This window comes from Podarcis cretensis (genome assembly GCF_951804945.1).
Source record: "Podarcis cretensis genome assembly, chromosome: 4".
NCBI lineage: Eukaryota > Metazoa > Chordata > Lepidosauria > Squamata > Lacertidae > Podarcis > Podarcis cretensis.
Window position 1 is genome coordinate 27,762,038 of NC_137173.1, and position 27,045 is coordinate 27,789,082.

The following is a 27,045-nucleotide window of genomic DNA, read 5'->3' on the forward strand; positions in this document are numbered from 1 at the left end:
CTAAAAGAAACTGTAAGGCCCACACTATTTGGGCTGGGTAAGACAGCATCATGCAGGACCTCAATTAAAGTTAGCTGAGAACTTTGGATCCTCTGTTTCTAGGTGGATTACATGCCCTGTCCATTATTGGCTATATGACCATAGGTGGGAAAAGGGAGGCTTCAGAAATGGTCTTTGCAGTCCCTCATCTTCTTTACTCTTGCACCCACACACTATGCTGAGCTAAGCCTAGGTTCATGGGGTAAACTCTCTTCTCACTAACTACAAGCCAAATGGAAGCAAAAAAGACCAAGGAGGCGAAAATCACCTGTGAGCTGCTTTCCAACAGCCAGACAAAGCTTGGATTACCATGTCACGTGAACCAGACTTGATGCCAATTTGAGCTTAGTTTGAGCCTTGGCTCACCGGAACTTAACTCTGAATATTGGGGATCATAACTATGAAACCAGTTTTTACCTTGTACTTTTGGGGCAGGAACATGCCTTTGAATATATCCAGAGCACTCAATGTGTAGAGAATGGCTGTAGTGTAGGAAGAAAATGCACTCACAATACAAGTTACAGAAAGGTAGCTGTGCATTCTGTTGTTGCAACTAAGCTCTAGTCCACCACAGCTTGTGCTGGTTTTTAAGGGGCCACAAGCCACTTTTCCTGTTTTTCCCTTGAGTTTTACTTACTATGCAGTAACCACCACCTCAGGATGAAGGTATCTGGTTTCTTGGGCAGATAAGAATTCTAGCATTTCTCACTTTACAAAGTAAGCACTGTACCAATGAATACTTAGATTCCTTGACACGATGTCTCTTTCGAGAGCTTCAACCAGATCTTTGTCATATCCTGCTCCATCAAACTTCTGAATTTCACCATCACCGGCACCATCCTGGGGGATCTTCTTTCCCTAGATCAAGATGTTGAAAGCTAATCACCTGAAAGTTAAAAGAATTCTACAGCTACATTTCTTTTTTCTTCTTTTGAGCTGTTCTCTGTGCCATACTCCCTCCATCATCATACCTCAACAAGACATGAAAACAACATTTTGGACAAGATGGACTGTTTCAAGAAGTGGCAGAAAGACATATCAAAATTTGTCTGGCAGGGCAAAAAGCCCAGAATTAAATTTAAGATTTTAACTGATGCAAAGGATAGAGGGGGGTTTGCCCTGCCGGACTTAAGACTTTATTATGAATCGGCAGCTTTCTGCTGGTTGAAACACTGGCTACTTCTTGAGAACACGGACATTTTGGACCTGGAAGGGTACGACAATAGCTTTGGTTGGCATGCATACTTATGGTATGACAAGGTAAAGGTGTATAAAAGTTTTAAAAACCATATTGTGAGGAAAGCATTGTATAATGTTTGGATTAGATATAAAGATCTGCTGGAAAGTAAAACCCCCAGGTGGGTGTCACCAATGGAAGCTAGGGAAGTTAAAAAGCTTAATATGGACTCTAAATGGCCAAAATATTATGAGATTTTAGAATATGATGGTGAAAGGGTGAAACTGCAGAGTTATGAGAAACTAAAGCCTAAGGTTCGAGATTGGTTGCATTACCATCAGATAAATGAGACATTTAAACAGGACAGGAAAATAGGATTTCAGAAAGAGAAGTCAAAATTAGAAACAGAACTGTTGGAATCCAATACTAAGAACTTATCAAAAATGTACAACTTGCTGTTGAAATGGAATACACAGGATGAAACGGTGAAATCAGCAATGATTAAATGGGCACAAGATATTGGTCATGATATTATGTTTGCTGACTGGGAACAGTTATGGACCACCGGTATCAAATTTACTGCATGTAATGCTTTAAAAGAAAATATTATGAAAATGATTTATCGGTGGTACATGACCCCAGTCAAGCTTGCAAAAATTTACCATTTGCCTAATAATAAGTGTTGGAAATGTAATGAGACTGAAGGTACTTTCTACCACCTTTGGTGGACCTGCCCAAGGGTTAGAGCTTTCTGGGAAATGATCTATAATGAAATTAAGAAGGTCCTTAAGTGGACTTTTCCTAAGAAACCAGAGGCTTTCCTTTTGGGCATGGTTGGCCAAGTGGTGTTAAGGAAGGATAGGATTTTTTTATGTACGCCACTACAGCAGCAAGAATTCTACTGGCAAAGTATTGGAAGACGCAAGAACTACCTACTCTGGAAGAATGGCAAACAAAGGTGATTGACTTTATGGGACTGGCCGAGATGACGGGCAGAATCCGTGACCAGGGGAAAGAGACAGTGGAAGAGGACTGGAAGAAATCTAAAATATATCTTAAAAACAATTGTAAAATTGAGGAATGTTAAGATGTCAGGGGATAAGAGGTAAAGAAATTGCAGCAGTAATCAAAAAAACTAAAGGAACTTTTATGAAAGGGAATTAAGATAATGGACCTAAGGGTTGCTAAAGAACCATTAAACAAGGATGCAGGGATGGGGAGGTATGGGGAAGTCAAAAGAAAGAAGGGTATGAAACGATGAATTGGAAATTATATTGTTTTGTATTGCTTTTGTTATCTGTTTGAAAAACGAATAAAAATCATTATAAAAAAAAAAAGACATGAAAACAACAGACTAAAAAAAGCCCCCCCCCCAACACACACACACACACAAACAGAGGGGGAGCACAAGCACATTTCAAGAAAATGCCAAGGGGGGTGTTAAAAGCAGGTACATCAGATCAATATACATTGTGGGGGGAATTGGGATCACTAACTGAGAATTGCTAGCACTATGTCCCCTGCTTCCACTGTTTTGTTTCAAAGGGAATTATGAACACTGAAAATAGGGAAAGGTTGCATTTAATTAAAAGCAAGGGGCAAATTAAAAGGTTCTTGAAAACAACTTAGGATTTCCAGGGAAGTCCTAGAACTGGCAGCAGTGATGCAAGTTGGAAAGGATTTTGAGGGTGCTGTTTTCAGGGAGGAATGAGATTCTGAGCTCAGCTCCACCTAGGGTAGCTATGCTTCAGTTTTTGCATTTTGATTTTCAAATGTGCAAATCAGATAAATCCACCTTTAAATATGAACTGAATCAAATTTCATCCTCATCCCTACATGCCAACGATCTCTTCATTTTGTTTTTAAACCAACACAGTTCAGTGTTCCTATAAATACTTTAGGTTTATGAAATTTATGAGACAGCAGCAGCTCCATACTGCACTACAAATAGTTCAGAAAGAACCTTTTAGCTGCCTTGCAAGTTTACAGTACCTAGCGATGCAGAAAAACGCCTGCATGTTGGTTGTTTTTAGCCAAGCTAGACAGAATTAAGAAACAATTTGTTCTCTACATACTTCAAATCAAATCAGAAAGTGTCATTAGCTGCTTGGGATAAGCGGCTAATGAGAAAGAGAACTGATGCAGCTGGGGAATTGGGCGGCACAGGTAAGCAAGATGGCAGAGGTATAGGAGGGTACGGAAGTGGTAATTTATGGGGTTCCCTTTGTAGCGATTTCTTCCCAAGTCCCTTTGGAAGCAGAATACTCCTGTCTGGTTCCTTCCCAAGCCCACTTTTTTAAAAAGAGTAAGCAGAGCTATTCATAAATCTCTGACCAACCTTTCCTTTTGCACAGAAAAGCAACATTGAAAATTTCATTTAAATCAGAAGATTGTAGCCAAAGGGTGCAGAAGCTCAGAAGGAAAGGAAAGAAGTCTGTTAAACTTGTGCAAGGCTGCCAACAGCTTTGTCCTCTGGGTGCTGGCTTCTTCACACAAAGCCCACCGATCATCTGTGCCCTACAGCAGCTCAGCAGGCAGGAAACAATATAGTACTGTAACCCACAACAGTACTTCTTCATGCAGCTGCCCAGGCTATGCATCTTCACATTTTGTGCTCCATTTTGCAATATAGAGTATAAACTATTTCCTTTCTGCCACCTAGTGACCAGATTCTTTGCATTAAAAATCCCCGGCTGAGAGGTAAGCAGAACTGCTTTGTACAATAAAGGGTCCTTTGAACAATGCCACTGCTTTAGGATTACTATTCCCAGCAATAGCTGCATATCAGTGGAAGTTTAACCCATGTACAAGTTCTGTAATGCATCTCACAAGAACTCCCAGAATTCATCATTTTGTGCTGGTTACAAGCAGTGCTTGGAGGGCGATATATAATCCTGGTGCATTACACGTTGCGGTGATATTAGGCCCCGCACCTAGACATTCTGCAAACAACTCCTACATGACATCAATGTGATGTCAAATAAATTGCTCTGACTAGGAAAGGCACACTCAAAGGCCTTCTGACAACTAGAACCAGCCAGATGCTTACTGGGAAGTAGAAGAAAAGTGCTGCTCATTCTGTCCCCACCCTCAGCTTAGGGACCACACTTCCCAGTGGAAAGAGGGAGGGAACAACATGACTTCAAACTGTCTGAAACAATTAGACTGAGAAATAAACAGTTTGGCTGAGGACAAAAAACATATTGGGGATGGGCTACTGGAAAACACATTCCTGATGCTTTAAAAATCAAGACCCACGCCCTGACTACAGCTAGACCAGGCACCCCCAAACGATTTGGGACTACAACTCCCATCATCCCTAGCTAACAGGACCAGTGGTCAGGGATTATGGGAATTGTAGTCCTAAAAAACATCTTGAGGGCCGAGTTTGGGGATGCCTGAGCTAGACCTACACCCAAAGGGAGAAGGCTTTTCTTATCTTACGCAAAGTGAACACTGATGGGTTAACTCTAAGAGCTCTCAGCTGCAGGATCCCTTTGCCCCAAGGCATCTACCAGTGTTTCCCAAACTTGGGTCCCCAGCTGCTGTTGGACTATAACTCCCATCATCCCTAGCTAGCAGGACCGGTGGTGAGGGATGATAGTAGTTGTAGTCAAACAACAGCTGGGGACCCGAGTTTGAGAAACATGGCAGGCAAAGGGTCTCTCTGTTCTATCTAGTTATCCTGTCCAAGAGCACTCGGGATGTGGCAAGGAGCCTCCCTGGATCCAGAAAATCCAGCAAATCTTGCTGGTAGCCACTGATAAGAAGTAGGAATAGGAGACACTGCGGGGAGAGCAGAGGGAGGAAGAAGAAGAATGAGTGGGAAAGCGGCAGCAAGGAAGATGAATGGGGAAATAATGCATGGGGGTGGGGTTGAGAAAGAACAAAGGCATGTGTGTATACTTCCATGTATGCAAATTAAGAGAGAAAGAGGATATGTATCTGCATGCTTATAAGAGAATGTAGGTGTATGAAAGAGAAAATGAGTGTGCATGAACGTGTGGAGAAGGTGGGCAAAAAGAAAAAGGAAATCTTCTTCCCCTCTTTGCCCTAGCTCTCCCCTAGTAGAATATAAAGGTTTTATGACAAGTGCCATCTTCCATATATGCAAATGACAGGTATGCATTTAACTTTCACAAAGCATTTTCATTTTACCATGTCTTTTTCCATTCTAACCATAACCTTTAATTTCACCTTGGCACTGTTGATCCATTCAGCATAAGAATCTGTCACACTGCTATTAATGGCTGCTTCATACACCGTCTTCCTATACAGAGGTCACTTCCATTTAAGCAAAAGCACGCACACATCATGTATGATTAACTACGCCATTTATTCTATTCCATTTGTATACTTCTCCACCTTCAATGAGCCCAGAATGACATTCCTGGGGCTAGCCAATTTTATCCTCACAGCAATCCTAAGGGACAGAGATTGCTAGCCCAAAGTCCTGCAAATAACTCCATGGATGAAAATGAATTGAAACTCAGATTGCCCTACTGCAACTCTGATCCTCTACCGTCTACAACATCACACTGGAATCAGATCTGTGGGGAAACCATTTCCTACTATTTATATAAGTTTTGGAAAAACAGCTAATGACAACAACAATAAAGAACACTGCCATCATTGGCATAAAAGCAGAAACAGAGACAGGCACTTCCTACTTCTGCAAGCTGACCGCAAAGATATTATCTAAAATCTTAGTACAGAGAACATTGTGTGTGTTCCTTTACACACCCTGTAAGCTAAAATGTGATTCTAAATTCCAGATGCTAAATCAAATTGTCACAAAGAACAATACTTTACAAAGTAAAGCTATCTACCATAGAATTTCTACAAACCTGAGACTGTGACAGAGATACAATCTCCTAATCATATTAACAAAAGGCATTTCCCTCAACCTATAAAGGATGTACCAAAGTAAAACAGTTTGCCAATACAAAATTATTGTTCTGTATTTAGATAGCCTGAAAAACCTGCCTCTTTATAATTACCTTACATTCATTACAATTCAAGAAAATCATTATTGCTTTTCCTTCCTTGAGCCAATTTCACTTTATTTTTAAAGTCTTTCCAAAATAAAAATCTGTCAGGCTTTCATTTGCCACTGTTGGCGCAGAGCAAAACTTCCAATTTTATGCATAGCTGGTGTTAAAATCCTCTGCTTGTACCCAGTAGTTTTAAAAAGCTGTAGCTTTTATCAGTATCTACTGCCCAACCCAAAATTAAGATTAATTTGGTTATTTATGTCAAGGTAATAATGAACTCAAGGACAAAACATAAGACATACAGAGAACTGCTATCTGAGAATACGCTCCCCCCATGGACTACATTTGTATTATACAACTTAATAGTTTCAGAGTACTGTAATTTTTAAAATGCAATTCTCTTGTGTTGACACAGCAAAACAGATTCACTGTTCATATCTTCCCCTCTTCTTTTTTGGGGGGGAGTTCAGACTCTCAGACATATTTTGGCTTGGGAAGCAAAGAATATAATAGCAAACTTTTCAACATTCTGAATTTCATCGATTTAAAAATTGTATCTTGTATCAGCTGTTCAAAGGAGATGGTAACTCTCACAGTCTGTTCCTTTATCTCTCTTAATATCTGAACCAGTTGTAAATATTGGGAGGGAAATTATATTTTTGTAAGTATTTTGTAAGTCTTTTGTAAGTATGCAATTATTATACATTCATGCTTTTTTGCCAACAGAAAATATACATTTTTTTTTCCACAAAAGAAAGGTACCTGCCAGCTGCCCCCTAAATTCTTACCTTTTCATCTTTTCCTTTTGCTCTAGATTCCCTTTCTCGGCTGCTTGCAGGTTTTTCATTTTTTGAGATTGGTTGAGCTCTGCCCACAGGTCCACGCTGCAATCCTGGCGATTCTCTCCTCAGAGGTTTCACTTCTCGATTGGGTCGTTTTATTTGAGGTGGGGCTCTGTCAAGCAAATGAAACATGATGCAGCTAGCATTGGAGAGAAACAAAATGCTTTACTACTGTGTTTTGCTACCCAATTCGGTGGGGAAAACGTGATGTTCAGATCATGCAAGTTGATCTGTGAGAAGCCAGTGGGTGGGTGGCCAAGCTTTGGGGTGGAGAGCGGAATTAAAGTACATTGTAGCCCCATACTAGGGACACAGGTGGCGCTGTGGGTTAAACCAGAGCCTAGGACTTGCTGATCAGAAGGTCGGAGGTTCGAATCCCCGCAACGGGGTGAGCTCCCATTGCTCGATCCCTGCTCCTGCCAACCTAGCAGTTCGAAAACACGTCAAAGTGCAAGTAGATAAATAGGTGGGAAGGTAAACGGTGTTTCCGTGCACTGCTCTGGTTCGCCAGAAGTGGCTTAGTCATGCTGGCCACATGACCCAAAAGCTGTACGCCAGCTCCCTCGGCCAATAAAGCAAGATGAGCGCTGCAACCCCAGAGTCGGTCACAACTGGACCTAATGGTCAGGGGTCCCTTTACCTTTCCCTAGCCCCATACTACCTTGTCATCCCTTCTATGGCTATGAAAATCATAATGGTTGTATTTCTGTAAAGCAGAGAGGGGGAACCTCTGCCCCGGAAGCCAAATTAGACTCAACACAGGGTCCCAATTTTGTTGTCGGGCATGGGAAAAGTAGAGGTATGGCTGCAAAGGAAAAACTGTGAGCCTTAAAGTACATTCCCAATTGTTACTTGGCAAGCAAGCCTTGCTGTCAGCCCCAATTAGCTGATCAGCACTGACAACAAGCCACAGTGGGACTAGCTACACTATGGAGTTCCCAAGTGGGAACTCTGAAGCACAGCCAATCCCTACCCAAAGCAGGACTCACTGTAAATCATAGTTTTTCTCTATGTTTATATGCTCAAACCATACTTAGGGTTAGGAACAATGGTTCACACAGACCACTGCTGTTTGCTGTGTTTTCTGAACTGATCCAGCAACAAGTAAAGTTGAAGCCCTTACCAGAAAACAGTCTAAAGAAGCCAGAACAGGGAAAGAAGTAATACAAGGTTTGCAATAAACCTAATTTCTTAGTCACTATACTACATACACTCTCAAATATTAAGTACAGGTAATTAATCCACCAATAAAAACTGCAAACTTATTTTAAACCCAATTACCTGTGCTCAGCTGGAACAGGAGGTGGCCAAACAGTTGGATCCCTAAAATTTTCATCTTGATAAGATATAGGAATATCTGTAGGTTTGTCTATTTTAAAACTCTCTAAAGTGTTGACAATGCTCTTTACTTGTTCATATTCTTCCAACAGCTCTTGCCGAACCTTGAAAATAAGCAGAGTTTATTACACTGACTAAAGGATTCATAGTTAAGCTACAAAAGAATTAAGCTCATCATCAGGATAAGGCAGGAATGATATACTGCACAGCAGGCAGTAGGCAGACTGTAGTCTATCTCTCCAACACCTATTTGCCCAATTTTCTGTATGAGATCGTATCATTTATTATTTAAAAAATGTGTTTATGTTACCACCATTAAATTTATTACCTGCCCTTCATCAGCAAAACTCCTGATGGCACCTCCCAGTCGTTTCATATAGATTTCAAATCGCATGGGAAACACCACAGGAAGGCTCCCATGGCTTCCCAGTAGCCTCCCAAAACTACTTTCTGGAAATAGCCCTGAAGGTAGAAACAGAACCGTTGAACTATAGAGTGCCCCCAACCCCACCTCCCTGAGCTGCTCAAGAAAGATAGCATGCATGGTCAATGGTTTTGGAAAGCCACCAAGAGGTTAAAAAGAATGAAGAGAGTCAAACTCCCCCCATCTCTTTCCAGACAAATGTCAGGGCAACCAAGGCTCTTTCAGGGCCATGACCAGGCCTCAAGCCAGACTGAAATGGATCCAGATATTCAAGTCTCAATCCAAGCATGCCTGAAGCTGGACTGCTGCCACCCTCTGGAGCACCTTGCCTGAAAAGAGGGTATTAGACACGGTATTTCTCCAGTAAACCACTGATCATTTCCTGGAGCCACCCAATCAATAGCCTAACACTAGCTTTAAGAAGCCAAGATGGAAAAGTATTAAGGGGGCAGGTGGTCGGACACACTTCTTCAAGCAGCTTGTCTACAACCCCAGGACACAGTAATCAAAACTGATCCAGTACAGATGGAACAGACAGTGCACCGGAAACCTCCAATGAACTTGCTCTTATATCTATCAACAGCAAACATATGGCCTATTTCCGCTCCTGTTGCGATCAAAGGATGTGTGGCCTTTGAAACCTGGAGAAAGAGGAAAGTGTGTGGCCTTTGAAAGCCTGGAGAAGAGGAGGTTAAGGGGTGATATGATAGCCATGTTCAAATATATAAAAGGATGTCACATAGAGGAGGGAGAAAGGTTGTTTTCTGCTGCTCCAGAGAAGCGGACACGGAGCAATGGATCCAAACTACAAGAAAGAAGATTCCACCTAAACATTAGGAAGAACTTCCTGACAGTAAGAGCTGTTTGACAGTGGAATTTGCTGCCAAGGAGTGTGGTGGAGTCTCCTCCTTTGGAGGTCTTTAAGCAGAGGCTTGACAACCATATGTCAGGAGTGCTCTGATGGTGTTTCCTGCTTGGCAGGGGGTTGGACTCGATGGCCCTTGTGGTCTCTTCCAACTCTATGATTCTATGATTCTATGAAACACTCAATTCCACACACCCCTCAAACAAAATCAAAGCATCTCACACAGAAAGCCAACAGTATGATTCCATGAGTTTAACAAATAAGAAAGACTTCAATGTGTCACACCACAAAAATCTTTAAATATGTGTAATGGAATTGGGCAATATCCAAGGAAGTGACATTCAGTATAGACTCACTGAAATCACTGGACTTTCTAGTTTTGGCAGGGAGAATTAACCTGCTGTATCAGAGAGATTTTATTTTTCAAGCTCTGATTTTATCAAGGACACTTAACAACAGATACTTTCCTGAACCTGGGGCAGGAGGAAATTGGAGTTGTGGGGACCTTCAGATTTGGAGGAATTTTGAAACACGTCCTGAAATATCTTTTGGATTTTAGTTTTAACTACGGAGATTTGGCTGACCTGTCGAGAAGGAATAAAAACATTGCTAGGTTGGCGCTTCCCTGAGATCTACTCTTCAGCATCAAAGGAAGGAAATTAAGAACAAGATCAGTAGAAGATAAAGTAAAGTGCATGTATAAATATGAAGAAGACATGCAGAAGGGACTTGGTAAAGAGTTAAGAGCCTCGGACAGAAGATCACCAGGTTGATGGACTATATGGAATTGACGGAAATGACTGGCAGAATCCGAGACCAGGGAGAAGAGACGGTGGAAGAAGATTGAAAAAAGTTTAAAGTTTATTTATAGAAATATTGTAAAATTAATGAGTGTTAGAAAAATGTTGGAATGAAATTATATGGCTTTAGTAGAAATGTTATAAGGAGTTAAGCATAAATAAGTATTATAGTATTAATGGAAAATAAGTTTAAAATAAGTTAAGATAATTATAAGACAGAAAATAGAGAAAAATGGAAAGGAATTGCTGAAACAATTAATAGAATTGGAATACAAAAAGGGAGGTGGGAGGAGGTCGAGGAAACAAGGGAATGAAGGATAAGACGTTGAAATGGTATGATGTATGTTTTTAAACTGTTTTTGTTCTGTTTTGTTTAGTTTAATGTGTTAATGTTGTGTTGTGTATATTGTAATGTATTGTTTTTTCTTTCTTTTGCTTTTTCTTTGTTTTTTTCCTTTTCTTTTTCTTCTTTTTTGTAAGGTTTAAAAGTAATAAATATTATTTTTTTAAAAAAAACAACAACAGATACTTTCATGACTACACATTTGTAGGGCCACAGTAACATGAAAAGTAGGCACTCATGGACCCAGCAGGCAGCAATGCCCATCATCAGTGCCCCTGGAAAGTGCTGATGGACATTGCTGCTGACTGTATCCATGATTGCATGCCTTACAAGTTACATTTGTCCATATGTATGTATATGGAAGATTAGGACTGCTTGCACGTACAGCAAGATGGCATTTGTGAATGCACCCCTAAATTAAATGGGTCAATTGTACTTTGCACAGTCACAGAGTCATGACAATATGTCAGGAGAAATTAATGCTCTTATTAATGACAAGGCAATGAGCAACTGCCATAGTGGACCCAACAAATATGAAGGCTAAATGAGTCAAAACAAAAATCTATTTTGAAATAGTAAGATGAAATCCTGCTAAGGTTTTTTTTTATTATTATATGAAAAGAGGATTCATGTAAAATGCCAGTTTAAATAAAAAGACACAGTAACAATGAAATTATCCTTGTTCTAGTTTAGCACATCATACACAAGGGTGCAATACTGCCCCCCTCCAAGAAAGCAATATTCTCTAACAGAACTGTGGTTGAATATATGACTTGTAGCCCAACTCTGAATATGTTTCCTCATATATAGTCTCACCAAGTTCAATGGCTCTTATTTGCTTTGTTCTTAATTTGAATTATCTGACACCGACCAAAAAGTAATTGGAGAAAATTAAACATCTCTGACATCAACACAAAACATATGCCACAAAAATTTTGATGGCACTATATAGTGTCCAGACTAAGTTAATGCTTCTAGCAAATCAGGCTTATCTGTCTAAGCTTCCTGCACATTAAGTGATACAGGAAAGAAGAACTTGCAGAATAGCACCTACACTATCTTTACTAACGAGGGATCAAAACAAGACACAGGAAAGAGGGTTAGGGGGAGAAGGATGGGAAAGAGAAAGTGGGGGCAGCAGAGGAAGTAGGAAGAGTTAACTATGCTTGTGAACAGGGGTGTTTCTTTGGAATACAAGGATGAATATGCATTCAGAAAGAGAAGAGACTGAATAAAATAATATTAATAAAAAGAAAACAGATTCGATTAGATGTAAAAACCATTGTTTAAGGGGGGGGGAACCTAATCTGCAAATGTCAACTAAATGTTGATGAACTTCAATTTAGCAGAATTCATACATGACCATCAATATGTTTAAAATTTGCTGAAAAATATTCCCATTTTCTTGTGGTCCACTTACTAGGTGTGGCTAACCTAGCCAGATCAACTAATGGATTTTAGGAAAAGAGTAAAATCATTTGTTAAAGTGGGGACTTTAATGTGACTGATAGTTGAGGGCATTCCAGAGATGCTGCAGCCTGTCCTGCTCCTAATTTGTTGATGTTATGAAGTTTTGTATTGTTTATTTTAATGTTTTCAGTCTTTTTGTTCTATTTCTGGCCATCACATGAGCCACCACCAGAAGCATATATATTTCCCAATAAATAAAATATGTAGTCATGCAAGTATTGTTTTTTCATACCTGCTGCCATTTGCCCTTCAGTGCTGGGTCTCTGATGGATTGACAGTGTCTTTGAATTTGCTGGATGACACCCTGGTAATAAACCATGGAGGAGTCATAGTTTCCGAGAAGTGCATATTCCCTTCCTTTTTTAGCATTATCACAGATCTCGGCCAAATTCATTTTCTTTGAGAAACCTATAACACAGCATGGAAACATAAAAAGAATATAATTACATGTGGTCCAACAAATCCTTAAGCAGTAACTTGAGATTATTCTCATGGACTGGATGAGACCAAAAAAACTGAGGTGTTGTTAGACCAGATGAGTGGGGCTCAGTCTGCTCTGAATACTGCTAAACTCCTCCTGAAGGAACTGGTGCATAGCTTGGGGCTACTTGTGAATCCATTATGTACTGCTGATCAAGGCACAAACAACCTTTGTAGCATAGTGTGTCTTCCACCACCTATGACTCTATGTAGACAGAGATAACCGAACTTCTCTTGTCTATGCTATGGTAGCTTCAATGTTAGATTACAGAAACACATTATACATGGATGGATCTGCCATTGAAGATGGCTCAGAAACTTCAGCTGGAACAGACTTCAGTAGCAAGATTGCTGAGAATAGGAGTCCAATTCTTGCACAACTGCATTGGCCATTGATAAGATCTCAAGCTCAGTTCAAAGTCCTGTTTGGACCTTTAACAGCTCTATGTGGCTCCTCATCTGAATCTATCTACCTTGTGGTAGCCATTAGAGGCTCTTCTCAACATGCTTTCTCAACATGCAGAGAGCCACAACATGTAAGCAAGCCTTCTCAGTGGTATCTCGCTGTTTGCAGCAAGGTTAAACATCTATTAGGTGCAAGGTTAAACATCTATTTACCCACACCTCGTTAACTGGGAGGGTAGTGAGGTGTGGTTTTTTTTGGCCTTTTCAGTGTTCATCCTTTAGTGAGGTGGGTAGAATTTGTCCTTCTATGAATATTCTTGGATGAACACAATTAGGATCTGCATATTATTATTTTTTACAGTTTTAATGTATTTTATGCTGTAATGTCACTTTGGGACATTATTCTGTGTGCGAAAAACATCAAATCTAAAGAATTGCAATTTAGACCTATAATATCACCTTTTACTGTTCTGCACAATTTATTACTGGTTTGCTAACTATGGAGCCTCCAACCACCACCAGAAATCTTATCTTATTCAAGCTCTCTGATATATATATCTTGTGGTACACTTATTCACATATTACCTTTAAAAATAAATTCACTGAAAAGGTGTCATTTGTGAATAAGACCGAAATATACAGAGCAATGTTTTACACAATGAAGACGCAACAGCAGTATTCATGAATTTGAGGCCCAATAATGGCAAGCATACAGGTTTCTGCTACAAAAGTACTGCATCTCATCAATAAAAATAGTCTCCAACCCTCTGCTCATCCATACGGGAGCAGGTTTTTCAGATCTTGCAAAAAAAAATAATCAACCGACACAGCAAGCTGGCTCTATGTTGTTTTTTATTCATTCTAGTCGTCACAAAAGATGCCTTGCTGAATGACAGTTGCAAAGCTGTCAAAACATAGGCTACACTGCAGGTTCTGGCCAAGCAATGCTCTTTTGCCTCAGTGTACAGAACTGCTGATTACTTGAAGATGGCCTCTTTCCAGACAACAACCCAAACAAATTAATGCACTTGAGATACAGTAAAGCCCTCCAGGACGCTTCTGAAAACATGGTTGAAGAGATGGTGATGTCACCTAGTTATTTTTGGCACAAGGAAGACACAATTTGTTTATTAAATTTGTATACCGGCCTTCATCCAAAGATCACAGGGAGGTTCACAATAGAAAACTGCAAAATGAGGACACAAAATACATAATACACACAAAAACAGAAACAAACCAATAAAACAAAAACAAACCAATAAATCCAGGGAGGGTTTCTAGAGAAGTGGTTTTACCATTGCCTCCTTCAAGCAGGCAGGGACCACAAAAAAACATTAATCACCTCCCAGGCCCAGCCAACTGTCCCCTCCTTTATCAGTCAAGATGGCAAGGGTTCAGAGCTTAAGTGGTCGCCCTGACTGATCCAAGCACCCTGTCCACATCCTTGAGCCTTCCAAACTGAAACTCATCCAACACAACAGGAATAGACAGTATTCTGGACACACCTTGAGATTATGTTCTGGGGATCGTGCCTAAAGCCAAAATCACATGTGGTCAAAACTCACTGGGTTCAATGGCAGATGGGATTGCCAAAATCATTTTTCCATAACTCTGCTCCCTTCTGCCTCTTTTTATTTATATTTTTAAATTGTCATGCATGGAAAGCTGAATGTGCACAACTAAAATGTGCCTAAATTGCAGGCTTACTGTATCCTACTAATAACAAACACAACAGGAAACCTGTCTTAAAAGTCAGGCCCAGACATTTCTAAGTCTTAAGTATTCACAAATCAAGAGCACGAATCTCAAAAGGAGTGCTGTCCATCTCCAAAAAGGCTGTATAAAATGTTCTTCAGTTTGAAATGAACACAATACAACCTCTGCTATGTAAAGCAAACAGTCCCCATACCATTGGGGCACTGCTTGCAATGCTTTCCCAACTCATGTTGTTGGGGGACCCTCTGGAGTAATTTGAGGGGCACATGGAAAAGAGGAAAGGAAAGTCCTACTGCATGAGTTGAATGCCGTTCATACAGCACAGGACATTTTCCTGTTTTTTTCCTGCCTGCAGAACCCGGCTCTTTAAAACTGTAGCATTTTGGCTACTTACATTTAAGCCTACAGCTTGCCCCCCCCCTTTTTTTACAGTTTTGTCATGATTTGCAAAAACTATACTGTAATTTGACTCCTGTATTAGTCCATCACAAAATCCCAGGTAGCTTTTGAGTCTCCTTCATTTATGTATCATGCATAAGAGGGTTAATATATGCATGTCAAAAAGCTCCTGCTCCTGCCCAAGGTTTAGAAATCTTACACTAGATAAGATAAGGAGGTCACAAAAGATATTAACCTTCACTCTTAACAGGATAAGCTGAGCTGATCCCTAACCAAGGTTAGAAAGAAAGTTCTCTCTATGGGTTATAAACAAGACACCAATGATCTAATACATTCTGAAAGGCTTTTCCTTTTTTTGGAATCACCTGCCTACAAGTTTGTTTCAAATTTAATTACCGTATTTTGCGCCCCATAGGACGCACTGGCCCATAGGATGCACCTAGTTTTTTGGGGGGGAAATAAAGAAAAAAATTTTTATTTTCCCCCCAGGTGCGGGGCTGGAAGAACCAGGTCGGGGAACAGCGGGAAGGCGCGCTCCGCCTCCCTGCTGTCCCCTAAGCTTGTGGGGCTGGCGATGGGGAGAAGTGTGCTGAGCCCGGGACTGCAGGCAGCTCTGCGCTGATCCCGGGACTGAAGGCAGCTCTGCGCCGCCATCAGGAGCCGGGCGGGACTTCGCGCCCGGCTCCTGATGGCCGCGCAGAGCTGCGCTGAGCCCGGGACTGCAGGCAGTTCTGCGCAACCCTCGGAGCCAGTCTCCCGAGGGTTGCGCAGAGCTTCCTGAAGCCTGGAGAACGAGAGGGGTCGGTGCACACTGACCCCTCTCACTCTCCAGGCTTCAGCGAAAGCCTGCATTCGCCCCATAGGACGCACACACATTTCCCCTTCATTTTTGGAGGGGAAAATGTGCGTCCTATAGGGCGAAAAATACGGTACATTTCAGAAAGAGAGAGTCCCAACATTTTTGCAGACTCTGTTTTCTGCCATATACTATGCTCTACTAGACCCGTTTCCTCAGTTTGCCTTTGCTCCACAATAATAATAATAATAATAATAATAATAATAATAATAATAATAATTTATTATTTATACCCCGCCCATCTGGCTGAGTTTCCCCAGCCACTCTGGGCAGCTCCCAATCAGTGTTAAAAACAGTACAGCATTACATATTAAAAACTTCCCTGAACAGGGCTGCTTTAAGATGTCTTCTGAATGTCAGGTAATTCTTTATCTCTTTGACATCTGATGGGAGGGCGTTCCACAGGGCGGGTGCCACTACCGAGAAGGCCCTCTGTCTGGTTCCCTGTAGCCTCACTTCTCGCAATGAGGGAACCGCCAGAAGGCCCTCGGCGCTGGATCTCAGTGTCCGGGCTGAACGATGGGGGTGGAGATGCTCCTTCAGGTATACAGGACCGAGGCCGTTTAGGGCTTTAAAGGTCAGCACCAACACTTTGAATCGTGCTCGGAAACGTACTGGGAGCCAGTGCAGATCTCTCAGAACCGGTGTTATGTGGTCCCAGCGGCCACTCCCAGTCACCAGTCTAGCTGCCGCATTCTGGATTAATTGCAGTTTCCGGGTCACCTTCAAAGGTAGCCCCACGTAGAGCGCGTTGCAGTAGTCCAAGCGTGAGATAACCAGAGCATGCACCACTCTGGCGAGACAGTCCGCGGGGAGGTAGGGTCTTAGCCTGCGTACCAGGTGGAGCTGGTAGACAGCTGCCCTGGACACAGAGTTAACCTGCGCCTCCATGGACAGCTGTGAGTCCAAAATGACTCCCAGGCTGTGCACCTGGTCCTTCAGGGGCACAGTTACCCCATTCAGGACCAGGGAATCCTCCACACCTGCCCGCCTCCTGTCCCCCAAAAACAGTACTTCTGTCTTGTCAGGATTCAACCTCAATCTGTTAGCCGCCATCCAACCTCCAACCGCCTCCAGGCACTCACACAGGACCTTCACCGCCTTCACTGGTTCTGATTTAAAGGAGAGGTAGAGCTGGGTGTCATCTGCATACTGATGAACACCCAGTCCAAACCCCCTGATGATCTCTCCCAGCGGCTTCATATAGATGTTAAAAAGCATGGGGGAGAGGACGGAACCCTGAGGTACCCCAATACAGATGCACATGCTAATAAGCATGTGTTTTGTTAGGGAGTGATTCAGGGGGGTCTAAGGCTGAATCCCAGATCTGCCCCTTTTCTCTTTTTAACTACCTCTAGAGCAGCTGGAAGTGATCTTCCAGGTTAAGTATTAAATTATCCCTACATGCTGCCCTGAACAATATTTTGGCAGTAGCATTCCCCACTGTGACTTCTGGGTTGTTCTTAAGGGCAGCCATACATACAGTGCATTACAGGAATCCAAACATGAGATTAACAGAGGATGTGTCATTCTGGCCTGGTTCTCTCTAACCAGGAATGGTCAGAGCTGATGAATCAGCCAGAGCTGGAAAAGGACACTCTGTGCCACTGAGGCTACCTGGGCCTCAAGTAACAATGCTGGGTACAGAAACTGCCCCAGGCTGCACAATCATATTGGGGGTGGGGGTTGCAACCCTTTCCAGAACAGGCTACCTACGCAGCTTCTCAAATCAATACCCATTTGCCCACAGGACCTCAGTCTTGCCAGGATTCTGCATGTTTATTTGGCCACATCAAGCCCATTGATGCGGTCTTGTCTTCTGGGTCCACCATGGAAACAGAGATAATAATATTTTTAAAGCGAACATGAAAGTATGCTGAGCACACCTTGCTAACTTGGATGCCACTCATAGCTGCTTCACGAGCATCACACAAGGACTTTAGGCTGATTGTGTGAAATGCCTCTATCGGAACGTACTGTGTTTTAAAGACTCCAAGTGTTCTACCTGTGGCATTCAACTGATGGTGGCAGTTTCAAACATGCAAAGCATCACATCCAGGTGAGAACCCACATCACTGCAACTCTGAAAGGGCACAGCTCTAGAAAAGGGTGAGATTGCAATTAGCTTTCACCCAACTTAATGCTTCATCCAATGCAGACCTGAACAGATCTTCTTTTAAAACGCCTAAAATGTTGCCATTAAAATCTTAAGTGTTTCAATGAAAACAATTAAAGCTGCAAGGAATTATCTGGTTTTATTGTCCTTTGCACTGAAATCTATACAGGAGACATGACTGCAGAGCCCTAAGTACAGCCTCCTCTCTCTTTTGGTTCTGCAGCCATGGCAATATATCTCATTAATTTCCCAGCTCCTTCTTGTCGCGTAAACCTATGGCAACATGATCTAGCTGCCTAACGTTGCCACCCCAACCTTGGCTGAGAGCCCGAAATCTTAAGGCCTCCTACAGGCAGAAGAGGAGGGGAGGGGCCTCTCGACACCGTTATATGGGCGACGCCCCACATTGCGGTCGCTTCCCCACCACCTTCCCCTCCACATAACTGCCTTTCTCTCCCCCCCCCAGCCTCCCCCTCTTGCCGACCCTCAAAATGAAGCGGGAGCGGGGAGGGGGCGTTGAAAGAGACTCACAGGCAAAAAGAAGCAGCACGAAGCCCGAGACAAGAACTTCGCTGGGATTTGTAGTCTTTTCGTCAGCTTCGCGTCTCCTTGGGCTACCAGGCGAAGGCGAGACTACAACTCCCATCATGCCTCGCGAAGGAGTGAGAGGGAGGGGGGAGAAAGAAAAAAATATTCCCCCCCCCCACGGACCCCTTTGGACTTGGCTTACCTGCGCAGGGACGCCTAACTACGAAACACTGCGGCTGGCGGCTGGGGGCGAGGGGGTTGGCTTCGCATCCTCCTGACTCTGGGCTGACGACCCGGTGAGAACGCGCGGGGCGGGGGGAGGATGGAAAGGCCGGCCTGAGAGAGAGAGAGAGAGAGAGAGAGAGAGCGCTCGCGCGTGTCTCTTCCCGCACGGGAGAGGAGGGGGCTCAGCCCTCCGGCTCGTTGGTGCGAGCGCGCGGTAGCGGCGGCGATTGGTTACCATGGAGGCGGAGAGGGGAGGGGAAGGGCGCACGCGCGTGTGTGCAGAGCGCCTGCCGCTCCTCCCCCTGCTGGAGGGTCGAACCAACGGACGGTTTCTGCTGCCCCCTCCCCGACCCAATAAACTTTACCTCAGTTCAGAGTTTTCTGCTCACGTCAGCATTTTTTTAAAAAAACATTTTAAAATCTATTCACCGATATTTTTTTTGGGGGGGGATGTTACTATACTGCCCCCTTTCCCCCTTCATATGTCATTTTTCTTTTCAATTACAAGCAAGCTTGGTTAATGTATAACGATCATGGCTACAAAGTATAATAATATAGTGTAATATATATATATTACACTATTATATTATTACACTTTGTAGCCATGATACACACACACACACACACACAAATAAATAAATAAAACAAAATAGGCATTCAGGCTTGTAGCCAGACAGTCATGCCGCTGAAATCAATGGGAATTAAGGTAGTCATGACTACCTTGTTCCTTTAGTGTCAATGGGTCAGCTGTGGGTCTGGATGCAGCCCTACCTCTTCTAAATAACCCACCCTTTATCCCACCAAGGTCCTTAATGTAGTCATAGGAAAACGGTAACCGCTTTGAGGTTTTTTCCTACAATCAAGTTGTATATAAATTTTATGAAGTAAAGAATTACAAATAAAATCATATTGAGCTTTTACCAAGTCTCTGACTATATAGTAAGATGTGTTCTATTAAACTTTACAAATCATGGTAAAATTAAATTGTGGACACGGTACCTATATTTATTTCCTCCATCGTAAAACTGAAGTGCTATGAACATTATTAAAGCTGTATAGAGTCATCATTACCGTACAATGCTTTTTGATACAAAAAAAATGCATTTATCCTGCAGCCTCTGAGGATAAATCCCATTGAACTCACTGGGATTTTACTTCATAGTAGACGGGCCTAGGATTGTGCTGTTAATTATTATAAATAAAATTAGCAGCAGTAATGAAAGAAAACAGTACAATACTAAACATATTTAAGCCGAAGCAGGGTGTTTTAAATACCTTCCTCCTGTTGCAGCCCTTTGAAATGGAGTAAATAAATAAAAAATACAACTAAATTTAACAAAATTGGCTCAGATCCAACTAAATTTAGTCTTGTTTAAGTCTCTAGGTGGGTGGGTGACAAAACAGTTTTGTCACTACTAACATAAATCCTATCCGTTTCCACTTAAGTGCTGCTCACTGCTGTGTTTGAAGAAACACTGATTTTCATTTTGAAGAGGAAAGAAAGCTGGTGTTTCTGTCTTCATTCATCATATCAGTTGCCTGCAAATCACAGCCTTGCACTGTGTGTGAAGGGAGCAACTGTACAAGGTGCTTTGGGGTTACTTAGAACTGCAGCTCCAATTTCAATAATAAGGCTTAATGGCAGCCTGAGAAGAATTTATTGTCCACAATGATAGTCTAAAGCCAAATCCACTCACTCCAGAGACTCTGCAAAGGCAGCAATTAGGCAGCATTTTATTGGGCTGCATGGAACACACGGAAGATGCTGTCAAACTAATCTCGAGAGTTTAGACACAAAATTGGTTTCCTGGATAGAGAACATAAGAAATCTGGCAACCTGAAGATATTTAAAGAACTTAAAGCTCTCCGGAGAGAAGCTCAAGTTATTGAGCTGGAGACGGCTGAACATCTGCAAAGAGGAGAAAAAAAGGAGTTTTCAATGAACAGCACCAAAGTGTGCCATAATTTTGGTGCAGCATCTAAAATAGCAATGACAACCTTAGCATTAATTTGCAGTCGTAACTTGCAGCTAAGGACTCAATTCAAGGCTCCAGGCCTAAAATGGCAATTTCCCTGGTAGGTATCAGATCAGCATTATTAGGCACTGGAAATGTCTAAAAAATGTAATAGCCATTATTCATTGCTGCACAGCACTCCTAAGGGTGTCATCTTCCAATGAAAGGCTGCCCCTTAAGGCCAAGTAAGATGTAATGCAGGCAATGCATTATTGGATCTCTTGATAATTTCTTTAAATCTTAAAAGCCACTGTGGGTGGATATAAACAGACATGGGTTGATAGATGAGCTGGCAAAAATCCTGTGGATTCCTATTTAGAAGTAAGCTCCGCCGAGTTTAGTGTCTGTCTTTTTCTCCTTAGTGATTCCATTAGCAACTTCTGGGTATTTAACCCAGTCCTTAGAGAGGTTCTATCCCAAGACGAGTCACAAATACATAGAGACTGCATATATACCATACATTTGAAGAACATTCCCCTCCCCCAAAGAAAAGAAACGTGGGAACTGTAGTTTACCACCATCCCAGAGTTCCAGTTCCCAGCATGCTTAGCAAACTACAGCTTACAGGATTCCTTGGGGAGGTGTGATTTAAATGTATGGTGTGTATGTAGCCAAAAGGTCACCAGGAGATCTGGTCACAGCACATGTAATTGGATTCTTAGGTGTTATTTCCTAAAGAAAATGGGGCTTCTCAAATCTCTACTTCCATTCAGTACACAGGCCCCTTTGTAAGGCAGAATAAAGCAAAATAAAGCCATGTGCATCAGGTACCTGTGTGATGCATACCACCATCAGCTGGTGAAAAACAATGTTCAGTTTGGCCCACTCCCATGCAGCTGTTGACCCTGTTGGTGGAAAAATACGAACACACTACAAGTACCTGTGTCTGTGTTTTTTTCCCCATTGATGGATGTCATAGCAGCTTCATAATGGCACATAAGCAGGGTTAACATTCCCTTCTCCCAGGCTGCTTTGACATAAATTAAAATCCCTCTGAGGCTGGTTTTAAATGGGGTTTTTTTTTGGTGTCACATCTGTTTCAGTACTAAGCAACTTATCCGGACGTATGTGCCAAATGCCACTCTGTTTGTTTATATTTATAAACAGTATCTCCAAATGTAGCTGCAATGATGTACTGTACAATAAAACACATAAAAGCAATGCAATAAAACATCCTCAACAACAGAATATCTTAAGGTAAGAACACTATAAAATTCATGTCAACAGCATTGGCAACTATCTCTGTAGGAGTGGCAGAAGAAATCATATTTTACCAAAAACTTCATGAGTCTGTTGCTTGGCAAGCCTCTCTGTGGTGGGCATGCCAGACAGCACATTTTTCCGTTTTCCCAATGTTTCCTTTAATTTCTGCTTTTTGAGTTTTCTTTCACACAACATAAAAGCCACTTCTGTTTTGACTAATGTACACATTTTTGCAAAAGAAAATTCCCCCTATAATGCATTTTTGTCTGTTCTTTTCACTAATATATTCCTTTTTATGCACTTTTACCTAATACATTGATTTTTGTACACATTGGTCAGCTGCTGAACTCCATCACAACATTCAGATCGGTGTGAATCTGGAAGGCTGGCTATGTTTCAGTTCTACGGTTTCAGAAAGTGCTAATTTGATAAATTCAGCTATAAATGTGAACTGAATCAAATTCCTCCCCGGTCCTTCGTCTCAGATGATAAGACTGAGAGGGGGGAAACTGAGCAAGTGACTCTCACCACCTGCCTGAGTCTCTGCACCACACTGCTTGAATTCTCACTCTTGCTTTGCTGGATCATTACAGCCATGAGGCATCACTACTGCACCACTGGAACCTCTGCCTGCCAGCTAGGCCATGGGGAGCTGCTGCTGGGCCCCTTTCTCATTTGACAGAAGGGCAGCAACTGCCCCACTTCCAGCAGAGGACTGGTCTGGTCAGCAGCCCTCCTGCAGGTTCCTTCAAGTCTCGCCTGGCCAAGCCTCAGAAAACTCGGCCAAGTCTTTCACCACCGACTTGATGAAGCTATATTAGACTTGTGGCTGCTGGTGGTGTGGAAGAACAGAGGAAGGGCTTGAGTCCCATCTCAGGCAGCAAAAACTGCTTTGCACTTTTGTACAAAAAGATACAAGAATTTCGGGCTGCTCATCCACTTTACAAGACCTGGATTTTAATGTTATTCGGTTTTTATTCGTTTATTGTTATCTATACTGATGTAAGCACTATGCTGTTATGCAACTAGGTTTGTATACAGTGGTACCTTGGGTTACATACGCTTCAGGTTACATATACGCTTCAGGTTACAGACTCCGCTAACCCAGAAATTGTACCTCGGGTTAAGAACTTTGCTTCAGGATGAGAACAGAAATTGTGCGGCATCGGGTGGCCCCATTAGCTGGTGCTTCAGGTTAAGAATAGTTTCAGGTTAAGAACAGACCTCAGGAACGAATTAAGTACTTAACCCAAGGTACCACTGTATTCTGAAAACTGGAAGCCCATTAAAAAAATAATTAAAAACAAGAATTTAGGTATGCTCCACACGGCGCTAACTTGCACACTAGGATTTGTTATTACAGTCAGGAAACTTGAACAAATGGCTGAGTGGGAGAACGAGCTGATGGACAGGATTTGCTTTTTCCTGCTGTAAGGCTGCTGCTATGTTTGTGAAAGCCCTCCTGCTCACAGAGTGTGGGGGCTGCCTTGTCCTTGCTTCTCTCTCCTCTCCCCCTCAGTTTGTCAATGTGGATTGTCAGCTGGTTCCCTCTGGGAGTGGAAAAAGGCAAAGAGTGTTTGCAAGAGAACAGATGGGCAGGAGACGAGGGGGATGGGCCTGCAAGCCTCTATGTATGAGAGGCAGCAGCTAATACGTCTGGGTCATTGAAAGAAAGAGGATGGCAATATGAGGCAACAGTCTGAATAAACTAAACAAAAATGAAACATGAGGATTTGAGACAGCATGTTCTAAATGGGTAATCTGGCAACGCTGCCTAACATTCATCACCTCCTGGGCTCCGGAACATGCCTTGAAAGCAAGCGGCATCCATCTGAAGTATGTTTTTTTTTTTTTTTGCCTGATTTAGGACCTGATGGATTATTTTGGAACATTGAGGTATCAATAATAAAATGAGGACAACAAGCGAGTGGCTGATTTATACAAGTGCAGATGAGAGCAGAGTTGGGTTTTTATAGCCTACATTTTCCAGTATTGATTATGAATAACTTGGATTATGAATAACCGCAATTAAAGTTCTCTTTCCCCACTGAAAATCATACATGCTTTATGGTGGACAGACACACACACAGACACAGAGTTACCCAAAGATAGGCTCTCACGGCACCTGTTTTCCCTTGCAGTGCAAAGAACAGTGGTATTTCTTATCACATTCTCCTGATGAGTGCATATGGCCATATGAGTCCAGTGAATGCACTCTCTAGGCCAAGAAAAGACATCAGCTGTTCTTGGTGATCAGTGGGTGGTCTCTGTTTTTCCCAGTGACAAAAGTGGATTGCATGCTTTGCTGGAACTCACATCATGTCATTTCAGAGCTCTGAGCTCAGAAATCTATGTGGATGTAGTGTTTCAGAGGTATGATACTCTGTTACTCTCTCTTCAAACTCAGTTTCCCTGCTGGTTTTTCATAGCCACCCAAAATGATGTTATTTCTTTTAATGTAGCAAGTCAGTAAACAGGTGTTTGTGCCAGTAGGTATTAATTAATTAATTAATTAATTAACTAATTAAGAAAGAATGTGTTATGTTGAGCCACATATCCTTACCACCAGGGGGGGTCACCAAACTTTTGGGACCTGTGGCCATATCTGGAATTTTGAGATGGTGCCATAGGTAACAAATACAAAATGGCTGCCGGGGGGCGGTGCGTGTCTGTGGCATAACACAAAATGGCTGCCACATCTAAAAGAGCAGGAAAAGAGGCAGGACCACAGAATGTGTTGACATGTTCCCCGAGCCCATCAATGTGGGGAAAGGAGCCTGCATCGGCCACTGCCACGCACACTCATGGAGAAGTGCTCTTTGCCATTCTCCAAAAGTCCTGGCATCCAAGAAATATGGACATATTTAAGGATGCATGTTCCATGTCAGAGAGGCCAAGCCAATGCAAACCTCTCATCTAGTGTGGATTTTTGAGAGGATATTTACGGAGACCTTTTGTGGGTGCCATAAGAATTACTGGCAGACATATTGGTGCCTGTTGATGTCAAGCTGGTGATCTACTTAACATTTCAAAGTGGACATTGTTCAGCAACAACAGAAGTGGAGGTTCATTCAGGACATGGAAAGAGCCATTCTCTCATCAGCCAATCTCAGAAACCAGTGGGAAATTGGTTGCAATCACAAAAATGACTTGTGATAATACAATAAATGCATCCTTACCCTAAATCTAATCACTTGGAAGTCACTTTGAAATAAATGGGACCAAGGGCCAAGTTAGATGTGAACTTAACTGAATTCTTCCTTTAAAAAAAATAAAATATAACTACTGTGGAAATGTGAGCAACAGATTTCACGGGCATTTGAAGATACGCTTGTTGCTATTCCCTTGATTTCCTGACATTAGTTTTTTATTTTTGTATTATTTTAATGATGCTGTTTTATTGTGTATTTGAATTAAGGATATTTATATTTCAATGGTTTGTGTAACTTGCTTTTTATACTTTGTAAATTGCTTAGAAGCTTATTTTGACATTTAAGTGGCATATAAAATAAGTAAATAATCTGGCTGGGCACTGTGAGAACAGGATATTGGACTAGATGGGCCTTTGGTCTAATGTAGCAGAGCTCTTCTTATGTCTCTTTATTTATTTGAGTTGGATTTATGCATTTCTCACATCTAGTTACTTTAGCCCTGGCTCCCATGTAAAAAGGGTAGGATAGGGTGTTAGTTGAATTTTTCAACCAAGTGTCATAGTCAAACGCCACCTAGTGATTTCAAGAAGACATACAATCTGTGAAGAATAAATTACCGTACACATAGCAAGTTGTGTAGAGATTCAAGTTGTAGCATGAGAAGATCTACTTTCTTTTCATACATAAGGGGTCACTCTGCTTCAGAGGTTCTTCATTCCAGTGGATTTCTCTTTGACTGGCCTCTTGGAATCTCTTTTTCTCCCTACCTTGTTCCACAACTTATCACGTATTTGCAGCCCATACCACACACACAAAAGAGCTGAGAGGAAAATGAGGCAAATGTGCTATGGATGTGCCGCATGAAGCAACAAGCTGTGCACCTTCTCATGGGAAAATCTATTTTTGAATAGGTGTGGAGCCTGCATCTTTGAAGGACTGGCTGGCGTGCCTATTTGGAAATACTGCTGAGCAAATCTAAGCCATGATTTTAAACTGTCAGCTGCCTGGGTAATAAATAGAGGTTGTAAAAGAAGAGGCTACATAAAGATTTAAAAGGGGCCATTTATGGGAAGCACATAGCTCAGTGGGAAAGCATCTACAGGGTTGGTTCCTCAGGACGGGCTTGGAATGTGCCGTTTGAAAACCTGACAATCAGCAAAGATAATATTAAGCTATGAGGTCCAATAATCTGACTTGGTATACCGTATTTTTTGCACCATAACACTCACTTTTTTCCTCCTAAAAAGTAAGGGGAAATGTCTGTGCGTGTTATGGAGGGAATGCCTACGGGTAGCATGCCTACGGATTTTCCTCCTCTAAAAACTACGTGCGTGTTATGGTTGGGTGCGTGTTATAGAGCGAAAAATACGGTAATTCAGCTTTCTATGTTCCTAGTTTGATATGGTTACCCAAACAATCTTTTTGTGTTTCTTTTCCACTTGTGTTAAATAGAAATCAACCAAGATATTTCAGGACGGAGAATCCTTAATGGTTCATTAAAAACATATTTTTTATTCGACATGCTATTAAGTTTTTTTCTTATTTTAACTTAGCTGAACAGCCCACTAAACCTCCTGTTCTACAGATAAGCTTGTGGAGAGGCTTTATTGAGAAATGAATTGACTCACCCCACTTTTAAAATATCTGATAGCTGAATG

The 27,045-nt window shown here is 42.0% G+C and overlaps 1 protein-coding gene and 1 long non-coding RNA gene across 3 annotated transcripts in view; one reads left to right on the forward strand and one right to left on the reverse strand.

The window, feature by feature from the left end:
- The window catches only part of KATNAL1 (katanin catalytic subunit A1 like 1), a 38,982-nt gene extending 19,872 nt beyond the window's left edge, over window positions 1-19,110 (reverse strand). The window contains exons 1-5 of one of the 2 annotated variants that reach the window (XM_079973878.1): window positions 18,995-19,110; window positions 12,525-12,700; window positions 8,334-8,494; window positions 6,999-7,164; window positions 770-897 (exon numbers count right to left, since the gene is read on the reverse strand). In XM_079973878.1, coding sequence (XP_079830004.1) covers window positions 770-897; window positions 6,999-7,164; window positions 8,334-8,494; window positions 12,525-12,686 — 617 coding nt within the window. In that variant the 5' untranslated portion in view covers window positions 12,687-12,700; window positions 18,995-19,110. Of the gene's footprint in view, window positions 1-769; window positions 898-6,998; window positions 7,165-8,333; window positions 8,495-12,524; window positions 12,701-18,125; window positions 18,178-18,994 lie in introns of those variants that run through there. The other variant, XM_079973877.1, reaches the window with a different exon arrangement.
- On the forward strand, window positions 18,953-26,583 carry LOC307215173. Its single transcript, XR_013838346.1, has 3 exons — window positions 18,953-19,088; window positions 20,464-21,093; window positions 22,575-26,583. It is a non-coding gene; the product is annotated as an uncharacterized lncRNA (long non-coding RNA).
- Window positions 26,584-27,045: the final 462 nt, after the last annotated feature.